Source organism: Acomys russatus, chromosome 5 (assembly GCF_903995435.1).
Source record: "Acomys russatus chromosome 5, mAcoRus1.1, whole genome shotgun sequence".
Lineage (NCBI taxonomy): Eukaryota > Metazoa > Chordata > Mammalia > Rodentia > Muridae > Acomys > Acomys russatus.
This window is the reverse complement of record NC_067141.1, coordinates 74,162,351-74,189,159: the sequence shown is the minus strand read 5'-3', so window position 1 is coordinate 74,189,159 and position 26,809 is coordinate 74,162,351. Positions and strand designations below refer to the sequence as shown.

The 26,809-nt window shown below is 41.9% G+C and overlaps 1 protein-coding gene and 1 pseudogene across 4 annotated transcripts in view; one reads left to right on the top strand and one right to left on the bottom strand.

Annotated features, from left to right (window-relative positions):
• The window catches only part of Vti1a (vesicle transport through interaction with t-SNAREs 1A), a 320,246-nt gene that overhangs the window by 218,693 nt on the left and 74,744 nt on the right, over positions 1–26,809 (bottom strand). For all 4 annotated transcript variants that reach the window (XM_051146794.1, XM_051146792.1, XM_051146793.1 and 1 more), the window contains one exon: positions 24,960–25,044. In XM_051146794.1, coding sequence (XP_051002751.1) covers positions 24,960–25,044 — 85 coding nt within the window. The remainder of the gene's footprint in view (positions 1–24,959; positions 25,045–26,809) is intronic.
• LOC127190151 (40S ribosomal protein S7-like) lies at positions 22,180–22,753 on the top strand (annotated as a pseudogene).

The window sequence follows — 26,809 nt, the reverse complement described above, 5'->3', positions numbered from 1 at the left end:
TTGAAAAGAACTGTGTGATTAAAACTAAAGCTCGTTCCTCGTGCCCGTTATTATAAAAAGGGTGACCCTGTAAATTTACTCAAGCTGTTTAAATACAGAAGACGTGCAAGCACTCAGAGGGGCTCTGTCAGGACAGAGGGCAGTCAGGATCTTCGCAGCTCAACCTCACAACCTGAAGGTTTTTAAAAATGTGCTTCAACCACACAGCAGAGGTCTCATCAATGTGACACTGACACTAAGAAAACAAACTCGCGGCAGAGACAAGTACATTGTGCAGAAAGGCAGCTTCTACTGCTCGCTGCTGCTACATGTTTTCTTTCCGTTGTTCTGTTAGAAATCAGTGCATGTTGAACAAAACTAAAACAAAAGCTACTGAAACGCTTGGTTACTTATTTATGATTTAATTCCAAAAGCTCTTTTCATTCTGCAGCAACTGTGGCTACATTTCTTTGTTTTCTCCCTCTTTCTCCTGAGGTCAGATTTGTTAACAGTTTCTAATCCACTTTCAAGATGAAACTGGATTTTTCCATTCTATTATTTCATGAACTAAAATCATTTTATTTTTTTTCTTTATTTGACATTTCAAAATAAACATGATGATCATTTATTCTTTATGAAAGACTCTACAAGTCACAAAGCTACATGGTAAATGTTGAGGTTTAGCTGATACCTTATACTTTGCCTGAGAAACAAATCTTTCTAGCCCTAAACTGCTTACATTCTCAGGTAGAATGGTCAGTCCACATCTGAGGATCACTCGGCTTTCAGACAGAGCTATGGGCTATGCTAAGAACAACCTCGTGGAATAAACTAAAATTAAATTCACCCATAATTCGGCCTTCAGTAATTTCTCAACTTAATTGTGTAAAAACATATGGGTGCTAATTAGACATTAATAAATTAAGACCATTAGAGACAGTCTTTCATTGTTGGTCTCCAACAATTGTCAATGACACTATTTTCTGTTTGCATTTCCTCAGGCGTGTTAATGCATCTTTGTCTAGGCTCACAAGTCGAATGGTCAATGTAAACATAGTCAATGAAACATCAGGGCTGGAAACCAAGTGAGCAGACCTACGGAAGGCCATTTGGTCTACTGCCAAGTATATAATGAGGCTACAGCCCTAAGAGGCTAGAGATTTTTTTATATATATGATAAATGAATTACTTTTTTTGAAATTTCTCAAAATTCTTTCTTTCCCATACAAAGTCCACCAAGAAAAAGGCAGTCTGCAAGCTGAACTTTGTGCCACATGGGTTATAGTCTTTCTTTGTGGTCTTGACTAGGGATTGTACCTTAGCTACCGCAGTTCAAGCGTAAAAATACTTTGTCTGTAATACTATATACTGTTGCTAGTGACCCTCTAAATCCTTGAACCAACTGAGTCTTCTGGTGTCACAGAAGATAATGCCAATTTATTGCAATGTGTGGCTTTTTTTAACTGATTAAAATTAAGCCGTAAGCACGTGACAATGGAATTAGCACATTTAGAGAGTCTTTTTTCCCACATCCCATTTTGTGCCAGTGTGGCTGGTCCCTGCAACTCTACGCGGGTGCAATTTTAATGACTTTGCTGTGTTTTGATGTTCTTGGGGAAAAAAAAAAAGCACGGCTTGGTGTTTGTGGAGAAGGTAGATACGGCGGCTGAAGAGCTGTGATTGGGAACACGGTGACATCGGTTCTGCTTTCCGATATGATCGGTGTCATTTTCCTCTCAGCGATAAGACACCTCCACTGACAGTGGCTGATTAGGGGAAATTTTATTATAAAATTCACTTTTATCGAATGAGGATAGAGTGATAAACGGTTCAGCCTCAGGGAAGGAACAGGGACACATTTCCCCCTTTTAAATCCCACCTCTCCCCTCTTCTGAATTCTCTCTTTAGAAAGATGATTCCATCTTAGTTGTTATTAATGGCGTAAGAGAAGCCCCCACAACATCCGATTGTTAGGATAAAACTGCCTGAATCAAGAGACACTGAGATGTTGTTATAAAAGAAAATATTTTTATATAGTTATAAATCCTCTCTTCTCTCTTTCTCTAAAAGATAAGATTGCTTTTTAAACTGTTTCTCTATTTTCTAGAAGTTACCTGATACTTGTCACTTAAGAAAATGTAATGCCATATAAAATCAAACTGAAGTAATCTTGGCTTGGTTATCCGAAATATACCCACTATCCTCCGAAAAAAAATGTTTGCAAGCAGAGCTATGACAAGAACAAAAGGAGCAGAGGACTGTGGCTCCTTAATTCCTGGTCGCATTGTAATATTCCAAATGCATCCTCAGGTCCCCAGGTAGGTGGGGTACTTTGGTCCCCCAGGGGGATGGGGGGGGCGAGTCACACATCTACTCCTAAAAAACTTGATCTAACTCTCAAACACTGTCCAACAAATGACTAGAACATCACCCAGGAAACAGAAAATATGTGTGATATGCTTTGTTTTAAAAGACCTTTTTTTCTGATGAGAAGTTATTAATGCCCCAGAACAACCATTCTACCATCAGGAAGTAACATGTCCTGTCACATGACTGAGAACTCCATGGTGCTGGTGAATCTGAGACATTAAAGAGAGCTTCACGACAGATTTCTAAATTGGGAGGAGGTGAATATTAATGATAAAAACAATTCAGAAAGAAACCTGGCTTTGAGAGGGAGCCCACTCTGAGGACAGCAGTCTCCACGTGTTCCTAGGACCCCCTAACACTTTCTTTTAAGACTTCTCTCTAGAATTTTCTCCAGTGCTGATTTCAGTATGGCCCATTTTGGTATGCAGTTCCATTCTCTATTGTGTTGGAGTTTTCAGGTGTCAGTGGACAAAGAATCGTGTTAAAACATCTCACTTTATTTGAGTCAAGTGGCCAAATGAACAAAAGAAAAAGCTATCAAGTTTTCCAGACTTAATTACACCCTAATGTTGGTTGATTTTAGTATTTGTTGTTACTTTCCTAAGCAACAAACAAGAATGGTTCCAAATAACAAAGTGGCAGTTAGCTAATGCCCCTGGTCCAAGCTTTTTTCACCAAACATTTTGTGGCAGGGTTTCTGTGGACAAACATTATACTGAAATGCATGGTGAGGTCACATTCTCGCACTGCACCCTGACTTTCTCAGATAATTTAGACTAACTAGAGTCTAAAAACAATCATTCAAGTAGGCTTAGGAATCATAACTGGGAAATAGTGAACAAGAAGTACAGCTCAACGGCCAAAGCACACTGAGAACAGAGTCCAGACTCTACCGGCTTACACTATTTCCCTCCACTGATGCTGGTCAGTGAATACTGCAGATCCCTGGTGGGTCAGCTTAAGCAACGAACTCTTTCCTCAATTATAACTTGCCTGAGTAAAATGTAATATCCTTTAAAACAACAACGGCATTTTTGAGAGAACTTTTGAAATGCTTTGAATTGTTTTCACCACAAAGAGAGGCAAAATTCAGAACTGGCAACCCCCCACAATATACCTTGTGAAAGGTAGTCTACAAAATGACTCTGGTTAGTGTGATGTTGAAGGCAGGTGGAAACCTTGGCAGTAAGCACCGTTAGCTGCAGTAAAGGAGCACAGCTGCCTACTTCTTTCAATCATTCCAATCAAAACACTCCTCAAGAAGCTTATGGCCTTTTGGAGCAGACAAGCAAAACTGAGCAATGGATTAATGGTCCTTATACTAATATCAAAAAGGAGCCTGATAGAGTGGAGCCAGTTCTGGATGAGATGATCATCAATGAGACCCTGACACAGAGCAGAGACACACGTGTTCAACACGTGTATACAGCACATTTCCCTTTAAATGTATTTCTGAGAGGTTATATGCTAACTTGTAATTATTTTTTTAAAAAAAGATTCTAAACTCTTTATCACTATTAAGATAAATCCAACAATAAAATGTCCTAAGAAAAATAACTCTGAATAGAAAAATTTCTCCATATTAAAGATCGCCAATGACTATGCAACACTGGCCTAGTCAGGGGAGGTCAAGGTGTCTAATAGACTACAGTCATAATGGTCATGACCCTGTCAGGGCCAGTAAGAAATATACCTGACCAACACATTTGCCTGTGGGTCCTCATGAGCACAGTTACATACATGTGTGTCTACTCTGCCTGATCAGTACTAGATAGAGTGTCTTTTTCCAGGTCAGAAAATGTTACTATCTTTCAACTGTTTTCTCATAGGATACCCAAATAAAAATGATGTCTTTTGGAGGACATATACAAAAAAGGTGTATTTTCCACAGATGCTTACTGTTCTGTCACAAGCATCACCTAGAATGGCCATGTGCATATGTGTGTACAGAACAAATATTTCACTGAAGTCAAAAGGCTCCCTGATTGGCTGGTGGCGAGTGGATGGAGCAAAAGGGGAACAGCTGATGAAGGGATCATGGACTGTGGAAGGTGGCCGAGCAGGACTGCAGCACCAGGGGTGCACAGAGGGGAGGGAGGAAGAGGAAAGGCCCTTTCTGTGGCTGCACTGAAGCGGGCAGGAGGCCTGCGGTGAACACGCTTCAGACGTGAAGAACAAAAGGGCAGGTTCCCCAGCACTGTCACTCTGCCTGCTCCTCATCTGCCGAGATGGCGAGGTCTCAGGCTGAAGCCCCACAGAACGACCTCTGGCAGCCTATGTTTATTAGTTAGGTTTGTCTCCCAGGTACACAGGGTGAGGTGTTTATTGTTGTATATAAAACAAATGGACTGGTCTTTCCAGTCTGTAGTTGGAGGAGATTTAGAAGTGCCTCTGTTCTTTATAATCAAATTTTTATATCAATATAACCAATAAGCAAAACATTAAGTTGCTTAATAAAATTTTAAAAATTGTGCTTAATAATCATTAATGTGGCTTGGGTCAATTAACATCTTGAGCCCTCATGCCTTTAAATGAATAATTTGGATAACGGTAGTTCCTAAGCTAATGGTGGATCTGAGGTTGCCAGTTACAGGAGTACTTAGGCGCCCATTGGCACAGCAAGATTCAAAGCCCTGGTAGGCTTCAAAGAAACACTTTTCCCCCTCCTTCTAGAACTCTTTGCTTTCTAGTAAAGCTGCAACCACAATGTTCTCTCTCTTAATGCCACCATAAAAAATCAAAACACTTTAAAACAAATTGCTGTACTCTTTAATCCAGTCGTCACATCATCACAGGACCCTTGCACCCTGCATGGTGACAGCCGTAGGGATTGCGTAGCACACATCTCTTCCTTTGCTGCCTGCTTCAGTGCTTAAAGAAAAATTGAGAGAGTGTGTGTCTCTCAATCGAGATATGGCACCTTTGAGTGACAAGACCTAATCAGCTTATCTCGACACTAATAAAGTTGGGGCCTGTGGTGCTGGTCTGTGGCCAGCGCCAAGTGAACTTTCCCTAGCCAGAGCCTCGCGGGTCAGGCCTCTGCCTCTGTTTCTCTAAGCTGGTTGAAATCAATTCTTAATGGGGTATTTTCATCTTGATAAATCTCTATAGTCTTCATTCACGATGGCTGTGGAGGCAATTTAGCTGGATGAATTGCCTAAAGTAATGGCTACACAATCAGTCTATGATAAGTATTTGTGTACATGGAATCAATAAACTATCTTTTCCAAGCTCTCTGTATGAAGCAGAAAGTGACTTCTGAAATACCATTTTTCTTTTAAGTGACTTTATTAATGGGATTTTTTTTTCAATTAAAGGATGACAAGATCCTCTGCACACGAGGAAACAAACAGATCTGTTTAATAATCTCTGTTGTGTGACAGTATGAGTCTGTCAGTTCCTTGGGATGGAGTTCCACAGCTGACAGCTACACTGTGCTTTCCCTGTCTCCACCACTCGGATACTTCTGTGACAAAGACCTGCTCCTGCTAGACATTTGCTAGATATCCTGACTGATGATGGGAATAGAGACCACAAAGCTGAGAAATACACATGGGCTGGAGAAAGGGGAAGGGTAACACAGACACACATGGCTGGAGGGAGGGGAAGGGTAACACAGACACATATGGGCTGGAGGGAGGGGAAGGGTAACACAGACACATATGGGCTGGAGGGAGGGGAAGGGTAACACAGACACACATGGCTGGAGGGAGGGGAAGGGTAACACAGACACACATGGCTGGAGGGAGGGGAAGGGTAAAACAGACACACATGGCTGGAGGGAGGGGAAGGGTAACACAGACACACATGGGCTGGAGGGAGGGGAAAGGTAACACAGACACACATGCACTTTCTTCTTGGAGTTGACTTGTAGATGGCCCTTCCAAACCAAGGACTTTTTACTCAATTCAAGAAAAAGATGTGATTATTAGTTTTGGTTTGTGTACATGGAGGGTGAGATATAAAAAAAATTATTTAAGCATCATCTGATTCTACAATATGTGATGGAGCACTGAAACAGATGATTTACTGCAAATGTGCAGGGTGAGAGTCACACACACGATGGCCATTTTCACTTGACCTTTCCCACAGTTATGTGAAGAGATAGCTGGACTCTCTATAATGCAGCCTTCAGAGGAAAAGTCCAGTGCGTGTTGGAGAAGCACTTTGAAATGATAATATCTGTCTAAGTATGCCCACCTATCTAGATAGGTATGAAAAAATATATCACATATACATACAGACATATAAAAGTGGTCCTTGGGACAATTCAGAATGCTGCTTTCAAACTGCAATCTACCTGAAGAATTACAACCGCCTCCCCAAGGCGCAGCGATCTCAGCACTCGCGAATGAAGCCTTCCACGGATTCCAGGGAACCTCGAGCAGCACTTTCCACTCTCACTGTAGTTTTCATGCTGTAATTGCTTTACACAAAACCCACTCTAGCCTTATCACTCTGCATTATCTCTACTACTGAACATCGGAAGGTAATTTTGCAATAAAATTTAATTTATAGAGCTTCTTTTCCACTAATCTCCTAGCAGAGAAAAAAATGAAACTGGCCAAGTTACACACTCCCTGATATGACCTGAATGGTGAGATTTATTTATTTCTTGACCAGTAAGACTCTGAACATATCAATTGTATCGTGTCGGAGGGTTGGAATACTTTAATTGTCAAAACTATATCCCAGGAAAGAAAGTAAAATAGGCTATTAAGAACATGGAATTTAACTCAGCGGTAGAAAGTTTGCCCTGGGTTGGGTACCCACCACTACAAAACACAAAATAAAACAAAAACCAAAGTTGCAAGCTATCCTTTGCCAGGCAGTGGTGGCATACACCTTTAATCCCAGCACTTGGGAAGCAGAGGCACGCTGATTTCTGAGTTCGAGGCCAGCCTGGTCTACAAAGTGAGTCCAGGACAGCCAGGGCTACACAGAGAAACCCTGTCTTGAAAATAAAATAAAGAACATGTATGAAAATAAGACTCTTCAAGTGATAAGGACCCTCTGGGGAAAGCTTTTCTTCCACAAGCTATGAAACATAATACTTAATTTAAAAACTTGTGGCCAACAAAATTATTTTATTCAGATTATTAATATCTCAGTATGGTCAACAATATTTGAGATCAACAAAAGTGAAAACAGTAATGACAAATGGAGTAAGCATCAAGAGTCAGTTTCCTGGGTAAATGACTGGCATGTTTGCACTGGGCTCAGTGCTGCTTTCAGCTTCCAAATGTAAATGTATACATTCCATGAAATTTGGGGAGAACAAATTAATAATAACAGCTCTTTATTGATCACAAAAGTTAATATCTGCCAAGGTCAATGCAAGCTCTCAACTGTCAACAATTCTACTATGTAGCTTCTTTAATAGGTCTATCTCAACAGAATCCCTCTCTTAACCAGAACTTTAAAACAAGTAGTATAGTCTCCATGGCAATGAACTAATTTCATAAAATAATCCTATTATTTGAGAGTAAAACTGTGCTGTTTCTGTAATGTTGTAAAATACCTGAAGAATTCCTGTGAAAATTCAAATTCTTTACCCAAATCATTACACAATTAAAAATGCATGTTGCTTAATGAGCTGTGATTGACTGTGCTTTATACTGGACTGAATGAGAACACACCTTTCGGGTCCAGACTTAGCTCTCTCTGCCTTTCTTCAAAGTCCTATCACAGTAAAGCCAAACTGATACTGAATCATTTACGAGGTCTTTTGAGTTGAAATATGAGAGTCATGTATGAGCAGAACTTGTGTTCTGACACTTGAATTTTGGCAAGAGGCAATTCTAAGACATTTCAAGTTGTGTAAAAACTGACACTTCCATGTTAATACACAAAACAAGATGATTTGAAAAATACTTCTCAACCAAGACATACAACTTAGATACTTAATAAAACTTTAGACACACAATTCCCTAAGGTTTTCCCACAAGGGCTTTTTGTTTAGGTGTTTACTCAATGAAGAGTGTGTGCTAAACACTTCTCTCCATCTCTGCTGCACTTACAGGGAAGAACAAAGCATCATCAATCCCCCTTCCAACCACACATTTAAAATAACTTCATTTCTCACATATAGCTGGACTACAAAATTAAATAAAAGTCATAAATAGCATGAATCTCAGCCAGCTACAATTTTATAAGAAACTATGAAGACACAACAATCATTTCTTTAAACCTCCAAAGGAAAATATTGAGCTGGGCAGGGCGTGTTCCAACAGAAATAGAAAAGATTTTGTAAAAGATGCTGAAATAAATAGGACAATAGCAAAGAAGAAATGAGGGACATTTTATAAGCCTCCAATTGATGAGCAAGCATTGGCTTTTGTTTGAGGCCAATAACAGCTCTTTATCGATCAAAAAAGTTAATACCTGCCAAGATCAATGCTAGCTCTCAACTGCCAACAATGCTACTATGTAGCTTCTTTGCTTCTCCACAGAAATACCGTGGAAATGGACACACTGTGTTTGGAGAAACCAACAAACCATCACCATAAAGGCAGAATGCTCAGAAGAAACAGGGCCAACACAGAGGAGGTTTTTAACAACCTGGTCTTGTAGTTGGAGACATTGATCTTCAGGTACGGAGCCCAAGACTATGAGTCATGTAGTTCACCAAAGAGAAATAAACAGTAACACGCTGACAAATGGGCTCTCTGCAAGTGTGTATCCACAGGACAGCCTTTTTCCTTACAGCCCTCTCTCTCCCTCCCTCTCCCTCTTCTTCTCTTTCCCTCTTTGCTTTCTGCGTGTTCTTTAGGTTTTGAAGAAGGTTGTACAGAGGGCATAGCTTGCGGTGCCAAGGATTGTTCAAGCCAGGCCTTGCACACATTAGGTAAATTCTCTACCACTGGATTATACCCCCGGCCATTAAAGTTATTTTTTGTAACTGTAAAATTAAACTAACATTTCAGGAAATTATGAAGGTTAAAAAAATCTGTAATCCCACTCTTCATAGGGAGTCATTTTCTTATTACCACACAGTGTACTTTGTTTTTCAATATTGAAAAAGAATGCCACCACTGATCTATCTTATGAGTTAAGTGGTCTGTTGACTCCTACACCTCTTCATGATGACACCAGGGGGACCGTGTCTCTGAGGATTAACAATTGGTCCTGAGAACTTTATTGGCCTGGTGTGTCTAATAGCCAAATAAAAGTTCACATTGTTCCTTTTGAGATGAGCAGACACATGTAGGAAGGAGTGGGAGGGCAGAAGGAAGAAGCAACGTGCTCCAAGTTTTCACTGATGCCAGACTCTGGACAAGACCATTTCATAGGCAAGTTCCTGTGGTTACTGGAAAGAACAAACCATTCAGAGACAATTAAAAAAAAAAAAAAAGTTTAAGGAGAGATCAGGTCCGAGGCAGAGGAAATCTGGCAGTACAGATAATGATAACTAGAAAGATGACTTACTTGATAAGAGTCTAGTTTTATAACTTTTTACTCCAGAACAGTTTTAGAAAAATTATACTTATGATACAGAGAACTGCAGACATTATTCCACACGAGTTCCTCTGTTATCACAACATCTTGCCTTGCTAAGCTACATTTGCCCCAATTAGGGAGCCAGTGTGTACGTGCGCATGTGAGTGCATGTGCGTGCACATGTGTGTGCATGTGTGTAGATGAGTATTATCATCCGTGTGGCAGCCAGAGAGAACTTTGAGCAGCACCCCCAGGAATGTCACCAACATTTTCTTTTTTCTTTCTTTCTTTTTTTTTTAAAGGCAGGTTTCTTACTGGCTAGGAACTCTCAGAGTAGGCTGCGTTGGCCAGAGAGCTTCAGGGATCTGCCTATCTCTTCCTCTCTAGTGTGAGGATCCCGAATGCTCACCACCACACCCGGCTTTTTGACCAGGATTCTGCATATTGGATTCAGGTTTTTTTCCTTGTGTGATGAGCACTTTACCAACCCTCATTTCTCCCTCGCTCCTGGTACATTTTTTATTAGCTAAAATGGACATGGTATTAGTGTTTCCTTAGTGTCTAACTAATGTCCTTTTTCTGTTCCAGGTTCTTGTCAAGGATAACATTTTACTTTTAGCTATCATGCCTCACGTTGCCTTTGTGGTGATGTGCAATATGCCTCAGACATGCTTTAGAAATGGAACATGTATATTTGCAGAATTTAATCTATTGTCAACAGTTAGACATAAATGCATGTAGAAGAATTATCTTTTGTTACAGATCTAAGGAATATAAATAAATTTGAGAATGAATAGAAGTACCTGGTAGAAAAGAAAAGAAACAAGATCGGATGTCTTACTGCATATATTAACATTAGTATAAACACCAGGTACTAAAGTCTTGTTTGTCACCAATGCTAGAAAAACTCCAACCACCAATATGCTCTGTCAGCTCTACGTTCTAACCCTTCCGGCTGCGCTACTAGGATCTGGGGTTGTAACAAGTGCTTATCATGCAGTGAAGTAAGCAAGGAGCTAACAGCGTGGCAGGGCACGTCAACCCGACCTAAATCTGCTCTCTGTGTTATTACATACTAATGGGTGAGGGCACAGTCTCCCCTCATCTGCTTGCTTCCTCGGCACCATTATCCTATGCAGCCGTTGCCCACGGGCTACAGGCAGAGCCTATGTGGAACTTGAAAGCACATGTGTCTTCTTCATTTTCTTGGCTTTGCTGTTGGCCAAATGTAGAGGACTTCCCAGCCTAGGGCAGGGCATAGCTTCAGGTAGGAGAAACTTTGGTGTCTGAACCACTGCGCAGGAGGCTGTCTGCTCATTTGGAACACCTGCATTGGACTTTTCCAAGAGAAAAAAAAAATCACTGTGTTGAGCCACTGGGATAGCTACAATCTGTTTGCTACTTTGAAAGTAATGCAAGCGTAAGTATTTCCTGAGCATCTGTGTTGGCTGTTCACAGTTTACCTTCTCTGACAACAGCCTCCACACAGGGCACCCGTGAGGGGGTTTCATATACTAGGAAAGAAGTAGGAAAGGTTAAGGAAATTGTCCCATCTCAGCTATTAAGTGTACAAAGCTAGTGCAGATTGCACTTTGTCCCAGCATAGGTGAAGGTGGGCGGTATAACGTGGCACATGGAAGGAAGTCCCATGTTTCCTACATGCACAACATTTACCCTCGAAGGCGAGTCAAAATATTCCATGTACTTGCCCCACTTCTTATGTGGAAGACATAGGACTCCCAATTTACAAGAGGCAGGCGTGAGGCGATTAGCTTGTCTGATGTTGTTAGCATTTTCAGATCAAGACAACGCTATACACAATGTTGGAAGAGAGATACACTGCCCCTTTGTAACCTGCTGGTAATCTTACGGTGTTTAATTTGAGCAGAGTCTGGCAACTTGCAGAGGGCACGAAAGAGCTCCTGCTCCACAAGGTTTACAGCTAACAAAGGAGAGAACAGAAAGACTTACTTGTTCTCACAACAGTATGAATTTAAAGAACTATATGGGGTGTGCATTCTACAGGAAGTCCAGGTAGGAAGAAAAATGAAACACTGTACCGTGCACACAGCAATACAGATGAGGGGTCCATTGTAGCAGGGAAGAGTCACAGCTGGCAGGCAATGTGAGCGAGGCGTAAGACATGTGGTCCATCTCCACACTGAGCTTTTAGAGACGGTGTTCTGGCTTTTCTAAAAGTCTCCTTTTCATATTAACAAAGTCACTCCAGTCAATTTCTTTAACTTGCCCACATGAAAAACTTGGATGACTTTGCAAGAGTCTTCGGATAACAAACTAGCAGTCAGGGAAACTGGCGTCTCCACGACACCTGTGCAGACTCCTTAGGAAAGGACAGGCCAATTTGTTTTGGTTTTTTTTGTTTGTTTGTTTGTTTTTGTATGTGTGGGGGGGTGAGATTTGTTTGTTTTAATTACAGGTCTTTATCACCAAGAGATCTGCACAGAACACTGAACATTATAGTCATCCAAAGACAGGCTGATGACAGAGAAGAACAAAATGGCATTTCCTCCTGATGCCCAGTTAAAACTTAGCCACCCTTATAGTTGGCCAAGGGGAGAGCTGCTGGGAACCAGTCTACTCAATCTGATCTAATAGTCTCCACCTCAGATCACTTAATCTGTTGGTTGATAACACAAAACAAGAGGTACAAATGCATGCTGAAAAGGGGGTTGTTGCTATTTGTACCCCACAGTGCTTCAGGAATTTCCTAATGGGCTTTGTGTTCTCAGTCCCCAGACAGAGTCAGGGGCTGCTCCTTCCTGGAAGACAGATCTACTTTCCCTTTACAGCAGGGTGAGTCGCCCCACCATTTCACTTCCAAGTGCAGACTTGGCTGATAACATGAACTTATGCCGCATTTTCCTTGCTGTGTTAGAGATGACCCACAGCCCAGCGAGTGTCTATCGAATGCCATGAAGACTTCTTAGGTGCTCCAAACTGCTAAACAAGTGCTGAGGTCCCACTGTGGTCTGGTTAAGTGTATGTATGTTGCCAGTAAGTAACTCTGAAAGTGGCAATAAGGAAAATTAGCTCCATGTGAAGATGTTTTCTAAATCCAGATGCGGAAGCTTCTACTGTAGGCCAGGATGCTGGACGGTGAAGAGGAAAAAAACTGGGAGTGCGGAGGGAAGCGCCAGGGTTGGTTACCCAATAAGAGGAAGTTCCAAAGGCTGTTATCGTTGTCTGACTTTAGGATGGTTTCTTCCTTTCTTTAAATAAATAGGTATTTATTTAGCTAGGATTTAGAATTTATATCTTAAGACGCAAAAGTGCAACACAGCGCTGTGCATGAATGTGAGCCCCCACGACATCCTCTTTGATAAGGGCTTTCCTTGGAAAGATGTACCCTTCAATAAAAAAAATATTTTTTAATGTTAACTTTGTTCTTCTGTGGCAACGTTGGAAAACACTGTAGCCCAACAGGAAATATAGACGAAAGCTTCAAATGTGGAGCACACACACAAAAAGCCATTTTTAAAGCTCATGCCCATCAAGTTTTCCGCTCCATGTAAGTCATACACAAAGTGTTACACCAATGCCAACCCATGCTGGGAAAACTCTGAAGCACCCACCTCAGAAAATTCTGTTAATACATAAACACAACTGAAAAGAAAAATTCTGACCCTAGAAGTCAGACTCAAAGGAAAAGAAACCTGATTAAAAAAAAAAAAAAAAAAAACCTAAAGAAAGTTATATAGGAACTGCAAAACAAGGTCATATGCTTACCAACCCTTGCATCGTATCTGAAAGCAAGTTGGCACTGTCACCAACTGCTGTGGGTGCCATTCTTTTTCTGAGCTCACAGAAACACATGGATGGCTTCATATGTATCTTGTAAACTAACTGGAAAAGTGAGAGGCATTGTGGGATAATACTCCTTTACAAATGACAATAGTGCTTTTGAATGGATTACAAATGAATCCTATGAATTTGCTTAGACCACTTAAGGAGAAGGTTCTCCAAAGAGGTCCAAATGGCATCCCTTTCCTACCATTACAGAGCTCTCCAATATCCCAGCGAATCTTGCAAAGTAAACGGAGGTACAGCTTAGCAATACTGTTTCCAGGCATCGCCCCAAGACAGCCTCTCCCATCCCTCCCTGTGCAGGTCCCAACTCAGACACCTAAGACTTCAGCAGTTGGTAATTATAAAGTTAGTGATTAATACAAATTTAAAAATCACTTTTTTTTTTTTTTTTGGTTTGGCTGGCTGTACAATTGGGGAGACTTGTAAAAGCTTACAAGATAATGGCAAGCAAAGTGCTTCTCACATTAAGGAAGAAAGATGCCATTCCAACAGAGATGTCCTCTGGGTTCTGAGAGCACTCTGCCATCCACAGTAACGACGGAGGACCTCTCTACAGACAACTGTTGGCATCAAAGCTTTATTTTCCTTTCTATAGCAAATTATTTTCTCTAAAATACACATAGTTGGACAGAACAAATGGCTAATAACAACCCAGTTGTAGAATCATATTCTCTGTTCTTACCTTATAGAATAGCATTAAGTATTAATGTGTTATTTCTGCAATAATTTGGACATGACAGATGACAATGGCTCTCTGAACTACAATCTGTGCTTAAATCAAAAGATCGAGGCCAATAATTGGAAGCAGTGTGTATGGGTATACTATTCTCTCCTCAGACAAGCCAGGACTGCCTTGTGTCTCCGTAAGTCTTGATGAAGGAGAAGGGCACCATTCGCCTTTCCATCGCATCTTACAGTGCTCTTACCAACATTACAGAAGAGCAAATCTTCCCTTTAGCAAGTGACAGCAATTCTGAGGACAAGGCCACAGATGACATACCCCTAGCTCTAAATTCCTGGGCCTTATCAAGGGTCTTATAAGTATATTATGGGCTGGGGAAGATCCACATTCTGAACATCCAGAGGGAGGTGCTGGCTTTGCTATCAGCTGACTCAATGTTTACTAAAAAAGTCTCATGCGTTGTTTTCTATCATTGTGCCTTATTTTACCAATTATTTTTTCCTGTGGATAACCAATATATTTAATAATTTACTAAAACATTTTTTACATTTACTATTTTGGGTAGTACATGCCATAGCAAGCACACTGGGGACAGAAGATAACTTGTGGGAGTCACTTCCCTCCCTCTACCGGTGTGGGTTCTAGGATTGTAAATTAGATCCCCAGTGTGGTCCTGAGTGCCTTTATCCATTGAAACAACTTGTCCCCATTTGATGACTTATATTTTTGATTGAACTATTACATTATAAATATATATACCAGTAAACAACTCAAAATATTGCTCGAAGGAGAGAATGGGGTGAGAAAAGAAGAATGAGAATATATGGGAGAGATAGGAGAAAATTTTAGTATATATGGAGAAAAATATTTAAATGACAAGGAAAGTGGCTTCAAGTACAGTAAATGTTTTGTCTAAACAAATGCTTCTTAAATTGGCTCAAATTGCTGACCGAGATTACATGGGTTGATTAGAGCAGTGACAATGATGCAAATTCAAATCCAAGAAAATAGGGGGTTATAGCATTGCCCTCATGTCTTTCCGTTTTCCCTATAAAACCCCACAAAAGTCTTAGGGAGAATCGACCAGCTGCTCAGCCATGGCTTTTGGACTAGGATATAAAGGAAATGATGTTGGTTTGTTGCCATGGTTGCAAAATGCCCAGGACAATCAACCGGTAAGGAGTCAAGGTGCTTGTGGGCACGCGGCTCCAGTCCAGAGGGAGCGCCACCTCAGAAACAGGGCACAGTCCAGCGAGCTCACTTCCTCTCACCAGATTCCACTCAGCAAGCGGCTCTCAGCCTTCCTTACCCTGGGACCCCTTACCATGTTGAGGTGACCTCCGCCATAAAATTCTTTTCATTGCTACTTCCTAACTGTAATTTTGCTACTTTTATGAAACATAATGTAACTATCTGTGTTTTCTGATGGTCTTAAGGTAATCACTGTGAAAGGGTCATTTGACCCCAAAGGGGTTTGAGCAGCACTGTAGACAGGCATTTCAGGTACATATAAGAGCCAAGATATTTTTAAAATATATAATAAAAAGGCTAAGGTCTAAGTAAAAGTCATCTTAAATCTTAAATTCATTTGCTCAAATTCCTTAGGCATGTTTTGAACATGAAGCATGTTTTGTTTTATTAAAAACAAGTAAGTGGACACCAATACTGTTTCTTCTGCAAAACCTCTTTAAGGAGAGATAGGTAAGAAAGTTACCCTTTAAAAACTGTAGTATAGATAAATTACCTCATTCTCATTAAAATGCTATCATCTGAAACCAGTTTTTGAGAACGGGTAAATATTCTATGTTTCCATATATAGCCAAGTCTATCAATTTGCAGCTGTAAGAGCAAACCTAAGCAGAGCACATCATATGAGCCAGGCCAGCAGCCACAGGTTCCCTTTTTCCTTTATTTTTGGGGAGGGGGTTCTCTATATATGTAGCCCTGGCAGTCATGGAACTCTCTCTGTAGACCAGGTTGGCCTTGAACTCACAGAGCTCCTCTTGCCTCTGCCTCTGCTGGGATTAAAGGCATGTGCCACCACTGCCCAGCAGGCTTCCCTTTTTCAGAGGGGGTGATCTTCAGAGAGGAGATTCGGGGTGCCTATGAATGCTTCAATCAGAAGTATGACAAATGTACTGAGCCAACTCTTGGGCAGAAAAAATTGTTTGTTTGTTTTATATAAGTTTCCACTGAGCAGCACTGAGTGACATTAGCTTTACAAAATCGACCATTTCATTTTCCTGATGAATATAAGAAATTCTGATGTGTGGCGGGAGGAGGGTCTGAGGTTACTTACTGAACAATTTTCCTACAAATGGCGTAAAGCTTTCAACTTCTAAATAAGAGAGCCGCCATATGTAGTGCCACCAGAGTTAGAACAACACGTACGGGGACACTGGCCATTCCACAGGGAATGCACGTGGTAGCTCGTCATTGTTATTTGCTCCAGTTTTTAATTTGCATATTTTAGGTGTGTGAGCATTTTAGATACATGTGGGCATGTACATCACATATATGCCTGGTACCAATAGAGGTTAGAGGAAGTCAGATCCCCTAAAACTGGAGTTATGCATGACTGTAAGCCACCCTGTGATCGGCTGGGCACCAAAATCAGGTCCTCTGCAGAAGCAATCAGTGTTCTTAGCCACTGAGCATCTCTTCAGCATGCTACCTGCCAATAAAGATGCACACACATGAAAGTCCATGAAGCTTTGTTTAGTTCCAGCAAACCCTAAATGCGGACACTGTGAAGGAGCGGTCTCATTGGACTATAATGTAGGCACGGATCATGGCTGAGCATACTGAGGTGCCTACCTGACTCCAGCAGTGAACCCGAGGGAGCCAGTAGCTTGTTTCTAAGAACACCGAGGAGGATGCCAAGACTGCTGCTTCAACATGGGAAAGTAAAAGCCCACTATGTATGTATCCTCTCTAGACCAGTGGGAAAGTAATCAAGAGGATACACACACACACACACACACACACACACACACACACAAACACACACACACACACACACACACACTCTTACCCTTCCAGATGCAAAGATTATGAGAGGGACAATGCTGTTCTTGTGGGCGATTTCCACAATGCTTCTCTTTCAACACATCACTGTAGCCTGCATCTCACAGGCATGTCACCAGTCCATCACCATCTTACCAATAATCTGATCTCCAGCCTAGGTCTATCATAAATGTCCATCACTTCCAGCTTACTAGACTGGCCACTGTTTAGGTGAAGATTATAAAGTCCCCATTTGTTTGGGGACATTCTTAAGGAAGAATCATCAGGAATCTGTGCCAGTTAACTGAAACCCATTATATAAATGTATGACACTGATAAATAATAATTTTTAAATCAGTAAGTTTCAGGCTTCTTGTTTCTGAAAAACTTTCAGAAAGACTTAAAATTTCTGTGGTATCTTTGTCATCAAACTTCTCCACCAATGATTTTAATTAACAAAAGGAAAAACCTCTCGCTTGTTGCAGTAGGCCCCTGCACTGTCTCTTCGGCTCCCCTCTGCCCGTCCCTCCACTCTGACAGTCCCTTTTCCTCACTACTCAGAAGAGGCCACTCGCCTGCTGATGGCCCTTCAGAGATGCCATGTGTTACCAAGAGCAAAATGCAGAGGCCTCAATCCCTACAGCCCCACTGTCCGCACCTCTCGCACTCTGCTGGGCCCGTGCGCCGTGTCTGTCACACCTCAACAGCATATTTACAGGTTCCTGTGCTCACTGGCCCTTCGTCCTGGAGCACGTGGCCAGACTGTCTTAAGATGGCATGTCTGTACTATTTAACACTCAGCATACATGCACGGCTACTCTCTGCACACACCCCCAACAGCCTGCATCAGACACACTTTACTCTTTGCCTATACCACCCAGCCACGGCCATTTAGTCGTAATAGCTTACCTTGACTGACTACTATGTGAAACCACCTGTTACGTTTATCTATTAATTTTTAAAGTGTCTTGTTTCACTTGACCTTTCTTCTCATTTATAAACCACCTGAGAATAAGTACCTTGCCTCTCTTTTTCACTACTATAGTCTTAATACATGGCTCACAGTTTCCATGGATAATTTTAAAATAAATTATAAGAAAAAGGAAATTAATAAATGTGAGAACATGACATGTTTTAACTACAGAAAATCACATTGGAAAAAAATTAGGCATGTGGTGCACGCCTTTAATCCCAGCACTTGGGAGGCAGAGACAGATGGATCTCTGTGAGTTCGAGGCTGCCCTGGTCTACAAAGAGAGTCTAGGACAGCCAGGGTTCTGTGTAACAGAGAAACACTGTCTCAAAAAACCAACAAGAAAAAATAAAGAAAGAAAGAAAAATCAAAAAAACTAGGCATGTGAAGCCATTCCTATCTCAGTGTCTAACAAATGGTCTGGCTTACTGTGCCTAGTTTATAAGTGTGGAAAGACAGCATCCCCTCTCTGTAACATCTTTTCTCGTCTACTAAAAGAAGTGAATGGGGATATAGAAACAGTGGATATAGACTAATGAGGGAGCCACGTGGCCATGTCATATGTTTAGTGAGCACTGTGTCACTTTTCACATACATTGCTTGTCCCTAGCGCACACAGGCCTGGGTGGAGGGTTAGCTTACTTCCCTCTCAGGCAAGGGCTGGAAGAAGTGCAGTTCCTCACAGAGAGGTCAGTGCCTATTACTTCTCTGCCTTGCGGCTATGATCAAGTGAAGAGCATATCATCAAATGAGAGGCTACGCCTAGGCAGTCTTGATACCTACAGAGAACAGCGGTGACACATGGGGCTTGGGGAGCATTGAGGGGGATGAAGGCAAAGTCAACAAATAGCATACATCATGATCTAGGACCTAAGCCTGAGAACACCGTAAGTTTCAGGGTTCTTTGAAGGTGGCCTGTGCCCATGCAGAAGACAGGCTGGGGTACCAAAGGGTCTCAAACAACCTGCTTGCATACGAGGACTGTGTCTCTGCCCTCTCAAGCTTTCCCTCCGTCTTCCTCACTTCGTGCTGATTGCAATTATGGAATAACAACTTAAGAGCAAAGGGCAGATGACCCAGTATTTAAGCCCTGACCATCAGCAGAATGGACATCACTACAGCCAGAAATCGTACCTGTGAGAAGATGAAGAAAGGAGAGCCATGTTTCTTTTCAGAGATTCTGGATGAGAACTCAGAAGTCACACCAAACTGGATCAATCCAATGGTCCATGCAGCCTGCATCTTATCTAGTCCATGGTGGCCACTTCCAAAGATGCTTATGACTGTGTGGGCTAACTGGGCTAACTGCCTTCCTTTTTAAAAGTTAATTAATTAATTACTTTATATCCCAACCATAGGTCCCTCCATCCTCTCTTCCCAGTCTCCCTCGCTTATTCCTCAGAAAAGGGGAACCCCTGCCCCCTAAGCACCCACGCCAGCTCGTCAGGTTGCGTCAGGACTGAGTTCCTCCTCTTCCCCAGCCTAGCAAGGCAGTTCCATCACGGGGAAGTGATCAAAAAGCAGGCAACAGAGTCCATATCAGAGACAACCCCTGCTCCTCTTACTAGCAGACCCATAAGAAGCCTGAGCTGCCTATCGGCTACATCTGTGTAGAGGAACTTTCTTTCTTGATGTAAAGTCCTATATTAGAATGACCTAGCATCAGCTGGTGTGTGTGTGTGTGTGTGTGTGTGTGTGTGTGTGTGTGTGTGTGTGTGTGTATGTACACACACGCATGTGTGGGCCAGAGGATAACCTTTGATGCTATTCCTCACACCATCATCCACTTTGTTTTTGAGACAAGGTCTCTCACTGGCTGGCCAATAAGCTGAGCTAGGAGATGAGCAAGCCCCATAGATTCATCTGTCTCCATCATCCAATTGAAAGTATGTACCACCACACTTATTTTTGTTTTAACACACGTGAAGGGCTTTGAACTGAGGTTTTTTTTGTTTTCATCAGCTCTTCAAAATTAAACTCTCCCTATTTATCCATTCTTTATCAAATTTAATTAACTTGTAGGTTGGTCCATTTTCTCCAATAGAAAGGGATCCAGGGAAGTGGCCTGATGAGTACTGAACTCAATGCATATCAGAGTACGAATGGCATTTAAAAAGTAATCACACACTATGGGCATGTGCCCTCTACTCAGTGACTGCTCAACAAGAGACTTTAAAAATGTCAACAGTGATGCAAGAATTTCCAGTGATGAATTTAATAATTTGTTAGGAAGCAACTGGTGACTAAGGTAAGACACACCCTAATTAGCCTGCCCTATTCTACCCAGAGTTCTTTTTTTAGGATCTTATCAATTATCACCAGCAAGTTAGTGAACAGAAAAGTTACAATTCCTGTTAAAAATTTTGCCAATTATCTTTAAAGCTGACTTTTTTTTTTTAACTGATGGCCACCTATTAAAACGATAAAATTGTACATTGCTATCTTGTTTCTATGCACTTATATAGAAAGCTTCTTATTTTACTTGCTAACTTCTTATGGAAGAGAAAGAGTCTAGTGTCACGTGCCCATGGACATGTATGAGAACACACACAGAGTGGGTCCTGGTTCTCAGGGCTGCACAGCTGATCAATGACAGCATCAATGAAGGTGATCTTCTCCAATTCATTCAGGATACTGGGAAATAGTTTCTAGGGTAAGTAAAATTTCAGAAGTATTTTAAAGAGGTCTAGAGCAATGGCTCAGCAGTTATGAGCACTGGCTTCTCTTCCAGAGGACACGGGTTCATTTCTCAGCACTCTTCTATAACACTGGTTCCAGGAAATACAGTGCTCTCTCCCAGTATGCACTCGGTGAGTGCACAGACATGCATTCAGGGAAAACATTCATACACATAAAATAAAAATAATAAAAAAATATTTCTAAAAGCCCCAAATAGGTTGCCACATCCTCAAACTAAGGCACCAGCCAAGGAGAATATAGGCAGTAAGCTTCGAACCCCTACCAAGACCTAGCCGACGAACATGATATTCTCCACCATTGAGTGGAGAGTGAGATCTGACTCTCACACGAACTCTGGTGCCCCTTTTCTGACCACGACCCCTGGACGGGGAGACCTGGTGGCACTCAGAGGAAGGATAGCAAGTTACCAAGAAGAGACTCGATATTCTAAGAGCATATATAGGGGGAGGAGGTCTCCCTCAATCACAGACATAGGGGAGGGGAGAAGGGGAGAAGTGGGAGGGAGGGAAGAATGGGAGGAAACAGGGGAAGGGCTAACAATCGAGATGTAATATGAATAAATTAATAAAATTAATTTAGAAAAAAAAAGAAACATATCAAACTTCTACACATTAATATTATCACATCATTAAACTGTCCTTGTTTGTTTGACCTTATAATACAAAACTATCATTTTAGATAAAATGCCATTCTCAAATTGATAAAATATGCTTTTTTAAATAAAGCCATTATATTTTATTTATGGTCTCACTTTTTTTTTTTTTCAAAAACACTCCAAGTATGACATTAACTCCAGGTGAAGGCAGTTCTTGGAAAGCACCCTTCCCAGGTGCTGCTTAGACAGTCACTCAACTGCTTCCAGCATCTTCTCCTACCTGAATTTCATTGTTCTGAAACCACTGAGTGTTGTTTTTCCTCCTGTAAGTGAGAAATGTAGCTCAGTAGTAGTGTTTGGCTACCATGCATGAGAGCCTAGATTTTTGTCTTCAACATTATTTTTTAAACTTGGAGAAGAGAGACGGGGGGGGGGGGGGGGGGGGATGGTGGGGGGGGGGAACCTGAGGTGGTAAGAATGCTTCTTTAGTGCACACGGCTTTGAGTTCAGTCTCAAGTAGCACATCTCAGGTACGGTGGCACACGCTGTAACCGCAACCCTTAAGAAGTGGAGGCAGGCTCTTTCTAAGCTGGCACTCCGTAAGGACGAAGCCATGTTCAGCTCGAGCGCCAAGACTGTGAAGTCTGGTGGCCAGAAGCCAGACGAATTCAAGTCTGGCTTCTCCCAGGTGATGCTCGAGCTGAAGACGACCTCAGATCTCAAGGCGCAGCTCCTGGAACTCAACATCACTGCGACCAAGGAAATGGAGGTTGGTGGTGGTGGTCGGAGAGCTATCATAATTTTTGTACCAGTTCCTCAGCTGAAATCTTTCCAGAAAATCCAAGTCCGGCTAGTTTGTGGATTGGAGAAAAGATTCCGTGGGAAGCACAGTCTTCGTTGCTCAGAGGAGTATCTGCCCGAGCCAACCTTGAGAAGCCGCAGGCAAACTAAGCAGAAGCGCCCGGAAGCCGCACCCCGACAGCAGTACATGACACCATCCTGAGGCCATCCCGCGTGTGATTGTGGGTAAGAGGATCCGTGTGACGCTGGATGGCAGCCGGCACAGCAGAACGGCGTGGAGCACAAGGTGGAAACCTTTGCTGGTGTGTATAAGAAGCTCACAGGCAAGGATGTTAACTGTGAATTCCCAGTTTCACTTGTAAAGAAAATGACGGAATAAAGGGTCGTGCAGGATGACCCTGAGTTCAAGGCTAGTCTTAGTTAAATGGTGAGTTTCAGGCCAGCCTGGGCCATATGAGACCCTCGCTGAAAAACTGTTCTGTTCCTTTTCTAGCATTGTTCTTCTAACTGTACTGTCTGTAATACAAATTTCCATATGGCCAAGACAGCAGCTGTTGACATGACTCTAGTGAGGGCTGGCAGAAACTCAGGAAACACGAGTGGCATGCTACAATGCCACAGTGCGTTGTAAAAGCAGGCAAGTCACCCAAGTAGGGGAGCCAGCAAGCCGGCAGCTGCCTAAGCGCAAGCTGGGATGCACCCACCCTAATTCTCATTTGTGTTCCTCCTCTCCAACCTAAACCTGTCGTCTACCCAAGCTCCCAAGCTTTATGTGACGCAGACACTTTTAACTGGACAGCCTGTCGTTGTTGTGGTCTCGCCACGCTATTTCTTGGCCATGAGAAGGAGCAGCTATCAACTCCCCCACTGTCTTCCACTCTCGATCAGTGCACGGTGTTGGGAAAGCACCGTGTGGATGGTGAAGTGCAAGGTCACAGACGCAGCAAGACTAGCTCCGCACCCGAGCCGAGCCAAGTGCATGGAACGACCAGCTGGCAAGGAAGGCCCTTCTTTAGGGAACGTGAAGTTGAGTAAAGACAGCGCTGCAGCTGCCAAGAATTCCCTAAACAGCACACCCCCTTTCTATTCCTGTAAAATATACAAATTTCACATACACACACACACACACACACACACTTTTCATAAGACAATTATGTATCATGAAATGGTCACACAATGAAATACATTTATTTATATATGTTTCTATAGCATATAAGACACTAACATAAATATGCTATTATGTTACGAATTCTGAGATTTGAATTTACTTCTATCTTATGAAGACTGAACAGGGTGCGATGATTTACTTGGATTCACAGAAACAGGAGTGAGGATTAGGCTGTGGCACCCTCCACTGTTCATATTCCTCCCAAGAGTCTGCTCTGAGGGTGAGCCCCAAACCAAAGAAGCCCCACCAGGGCAGGGAGTCAGCCTGTCAGAAACTTCAGGAAAGCAGCAGCCCATGCTGTTAAAAAGCGTGGAGCCCACACAGTAAAAGCTGGGAGCCTGGTGGTCCTCTTCGGCTTCCTCATCATTAATAAATGTACTATCTCCCTACGTGGCTTTGTACAGTGCAGCACATTAGCCAGCCAATCCAGGGGAGCCACGAAGCCGGGCAAGCACGCTGGCCATTCGGAAAGAGAGTACTGGAAACACTTTCATTATGCCCACTCCTCACAAAGATAGGTGTTTTGGTAACACTAAATTAGTTTTTCTCAGCAAAATTCTGTTAATCACATATTTTTATGGTTTACATATTGGGCAAGAGCAATTCAAAATGTACAAAATACATTTTTTTATAACTTATAGTTTAGAAAACAAAAACTGTAGCTAAAAAACAAGAAACTAGTGAATACCGAGGCATTAATGATGCGTGCTGTTTAAAAATCACTCACTGCATGAAATATTCACACAAAAAAGACCTGCCTACTTTGAATAGTCTAGCCTTAGAAAAACTAGGATGGTCTTCTTTGCAATATGGCTACTGTCAGTTCAACCCAAACGTTTGAATGGCATAAGCCAATGGCAGTAAGACAATCGTGACTATGAACTTTGTTGTTCTGTGGATATTTTCACACCTGGTTAGACACTCTGTGTGTGGCTTTTATAACACAATCATTAAAAGGGCTGTTTCCAACACTGAGAAAAACAAGCAAAGTAAACGAGGTATCATTATGTCTTTGTTCTAAGCTCCTATCACTTAGACTGATTAAAATGTTAATTTCTACATATGTGACTAAACCCAAGTCACAAACAAGTGGGGCTGCACGGTGCACTCGCCGTCATTGCGGGTGGGTAAACTGACAACGTGTAACTGCACATTAAGACAAATGTAGAATTTAGACAAAGTATCCCGTCTGCTTTCAGATGCAGACTTTCAAACCTCAGGAAGGTTTTCAGTAGATGTCATGCCTTTTAACTTGAAAAAAGATAAGCGCAAATAAGCTCCCAATTGTCTCCCCAATATGTAAACCACATCTCGGGCTGCTGTCTCTGCTGCTCTTTTGAAGTTTCCCTGAAATGTCATGTGTTGTGAAGACTGCTGTGCATAAGCAAGACAATTTGCTCACTTTCAGAATTCTTACCGGTCTCCACTGCTATCTGGTATCCAGCCTCTAGTCTCCGCGATGACCTTTCCAGCCTCTCCGTGTTATCCAGCAGATGTGCCCTCTGAAAGGAAGGGGTTGTCAGGCAGATAGCTACAATGTTCCTTTTTACCTTTTTAAAAAATAATGCCTTTGTATGTCCTAACATGGGGCGGGGAGGGGGGTGTCTACAATCCACTACAGTTAAATTTTAGCGGACAGTTCATCAGAGAAACCACAACAATGGACAGATTTGCAATCAAACATGTATGGACCATCCTCTTATTTGAGTTTTTGTTTGTGTTTTAAAGGAGCCCCGCGTTGTGAGTGGACACAGCAAGTCTTTCTCCACACCACTGAGAAATGCATGGAGACCAGAGCCAGCGGGATCTTTCCTGCTTTAACATATGTGAGATGCACGGTGCTATGAGCCTTATCTGTGCTTAGTTTTATAAAATGCAGCCATTTCCACCCTCCACTTGGTCCTTTGATTTCTGTAAATCATAATTTTTAAACAGGAACTTTTTATTTTTAAGAGGAAGTTACTTATTTTGGATGTGTAGCAAGATGACACACAGAACAACGATGCTACTGAAACAGAATATTAAACAGCAGTTCTAGCTCAAAGATGAGACAGGAAAACCACCAAGAAACAAAGGCCCATGGGAGTCACACAGAGGTGCACAGCGCCTGTTTAGCCCCAGACACATGACACAAGGTTTAGAGTGAACTGCTATCCCATAGTTCTTTGGACTGTGAACTAAAATCACAATCAACTCTTTGAAATAAAAGTATATATAATTCTTTTATACTACACCTTATGGGCAAATTAGAGAACTTCTCCAATATTTTAAGCTTGCCTTTCTACATGGAGATCTTATGTTTTCAAGCCCACAGTAGATCTATTCAGGTTACCAAAATATATTCATAGGCTAATGATATACACATGTGATACATACATATATGTGTTTAGACACTTAGAAATATATGAATATGTGCACTTGTATATTTGGGGCGTGGGGCTGCTTATGTATACATGCATTTGTATAAATTAGTATCTTTTGCCCTCAAATAAATTTTGGTGTCTGGTCAAAGAGAAAGAAAAACATGCAACCATAACTCTATACCTCTGTGTTGTTGACAGATGCCACTTAAAATTGAAGCAATGCTTTCCAATAATAATAAAAAAGGAGGTGCCACATGCACTATGTGAGTGGCTGCTAGTGAAGTGATCTACCTTGCTCTAATGAGCCCCCATGGATCTTGGAGATGCAAGCTGTATTGACATGCACACTTAAGCTAATACACCTAGACCAGTGCCTCCGAGCTCTAGCAGCCAGGGATGCTGACAGAATATCTCCCTTCCATCTTCAAAGAAAGGAAGTGATTAGTATGTTATCATTACCATTCAAAACGTGATTTCCTTATTCCCTCCCGGCATAGGTGACACATCTGAGATGCGGCCAGACGTTAGAGGCAGCTAAAGCCACATCAAAGCTTTCCTTGAAAAATTTTTGGGGGAAGGGTGGGGGGAATCATTAAAACAATGCTTAGAACAGAGAGGAAGGACCTGATGTGAAGGTCAGAAAGCGGCAAGAGCAGCCTATAATAATTAATAGAGTTGTCTAACATACAGTGCAGAAATTAAGGGAAATATTGTCCCTACTTCTGGAAAATAAAAGAAATAAATAAAATGGAGGAAGGGAGTGAAAAAGCTTCTATGTCACAAAACAGCAAAGTCACTGAAAGCTGCAACTGAGGAAAAGAAGAGCCGTGGTGCTTCTGTGTTTGTCATGATTGTTTCCAAATAAAACTTAATACTGCTAAAGCTAGCCAAAAATCGTCTTTAT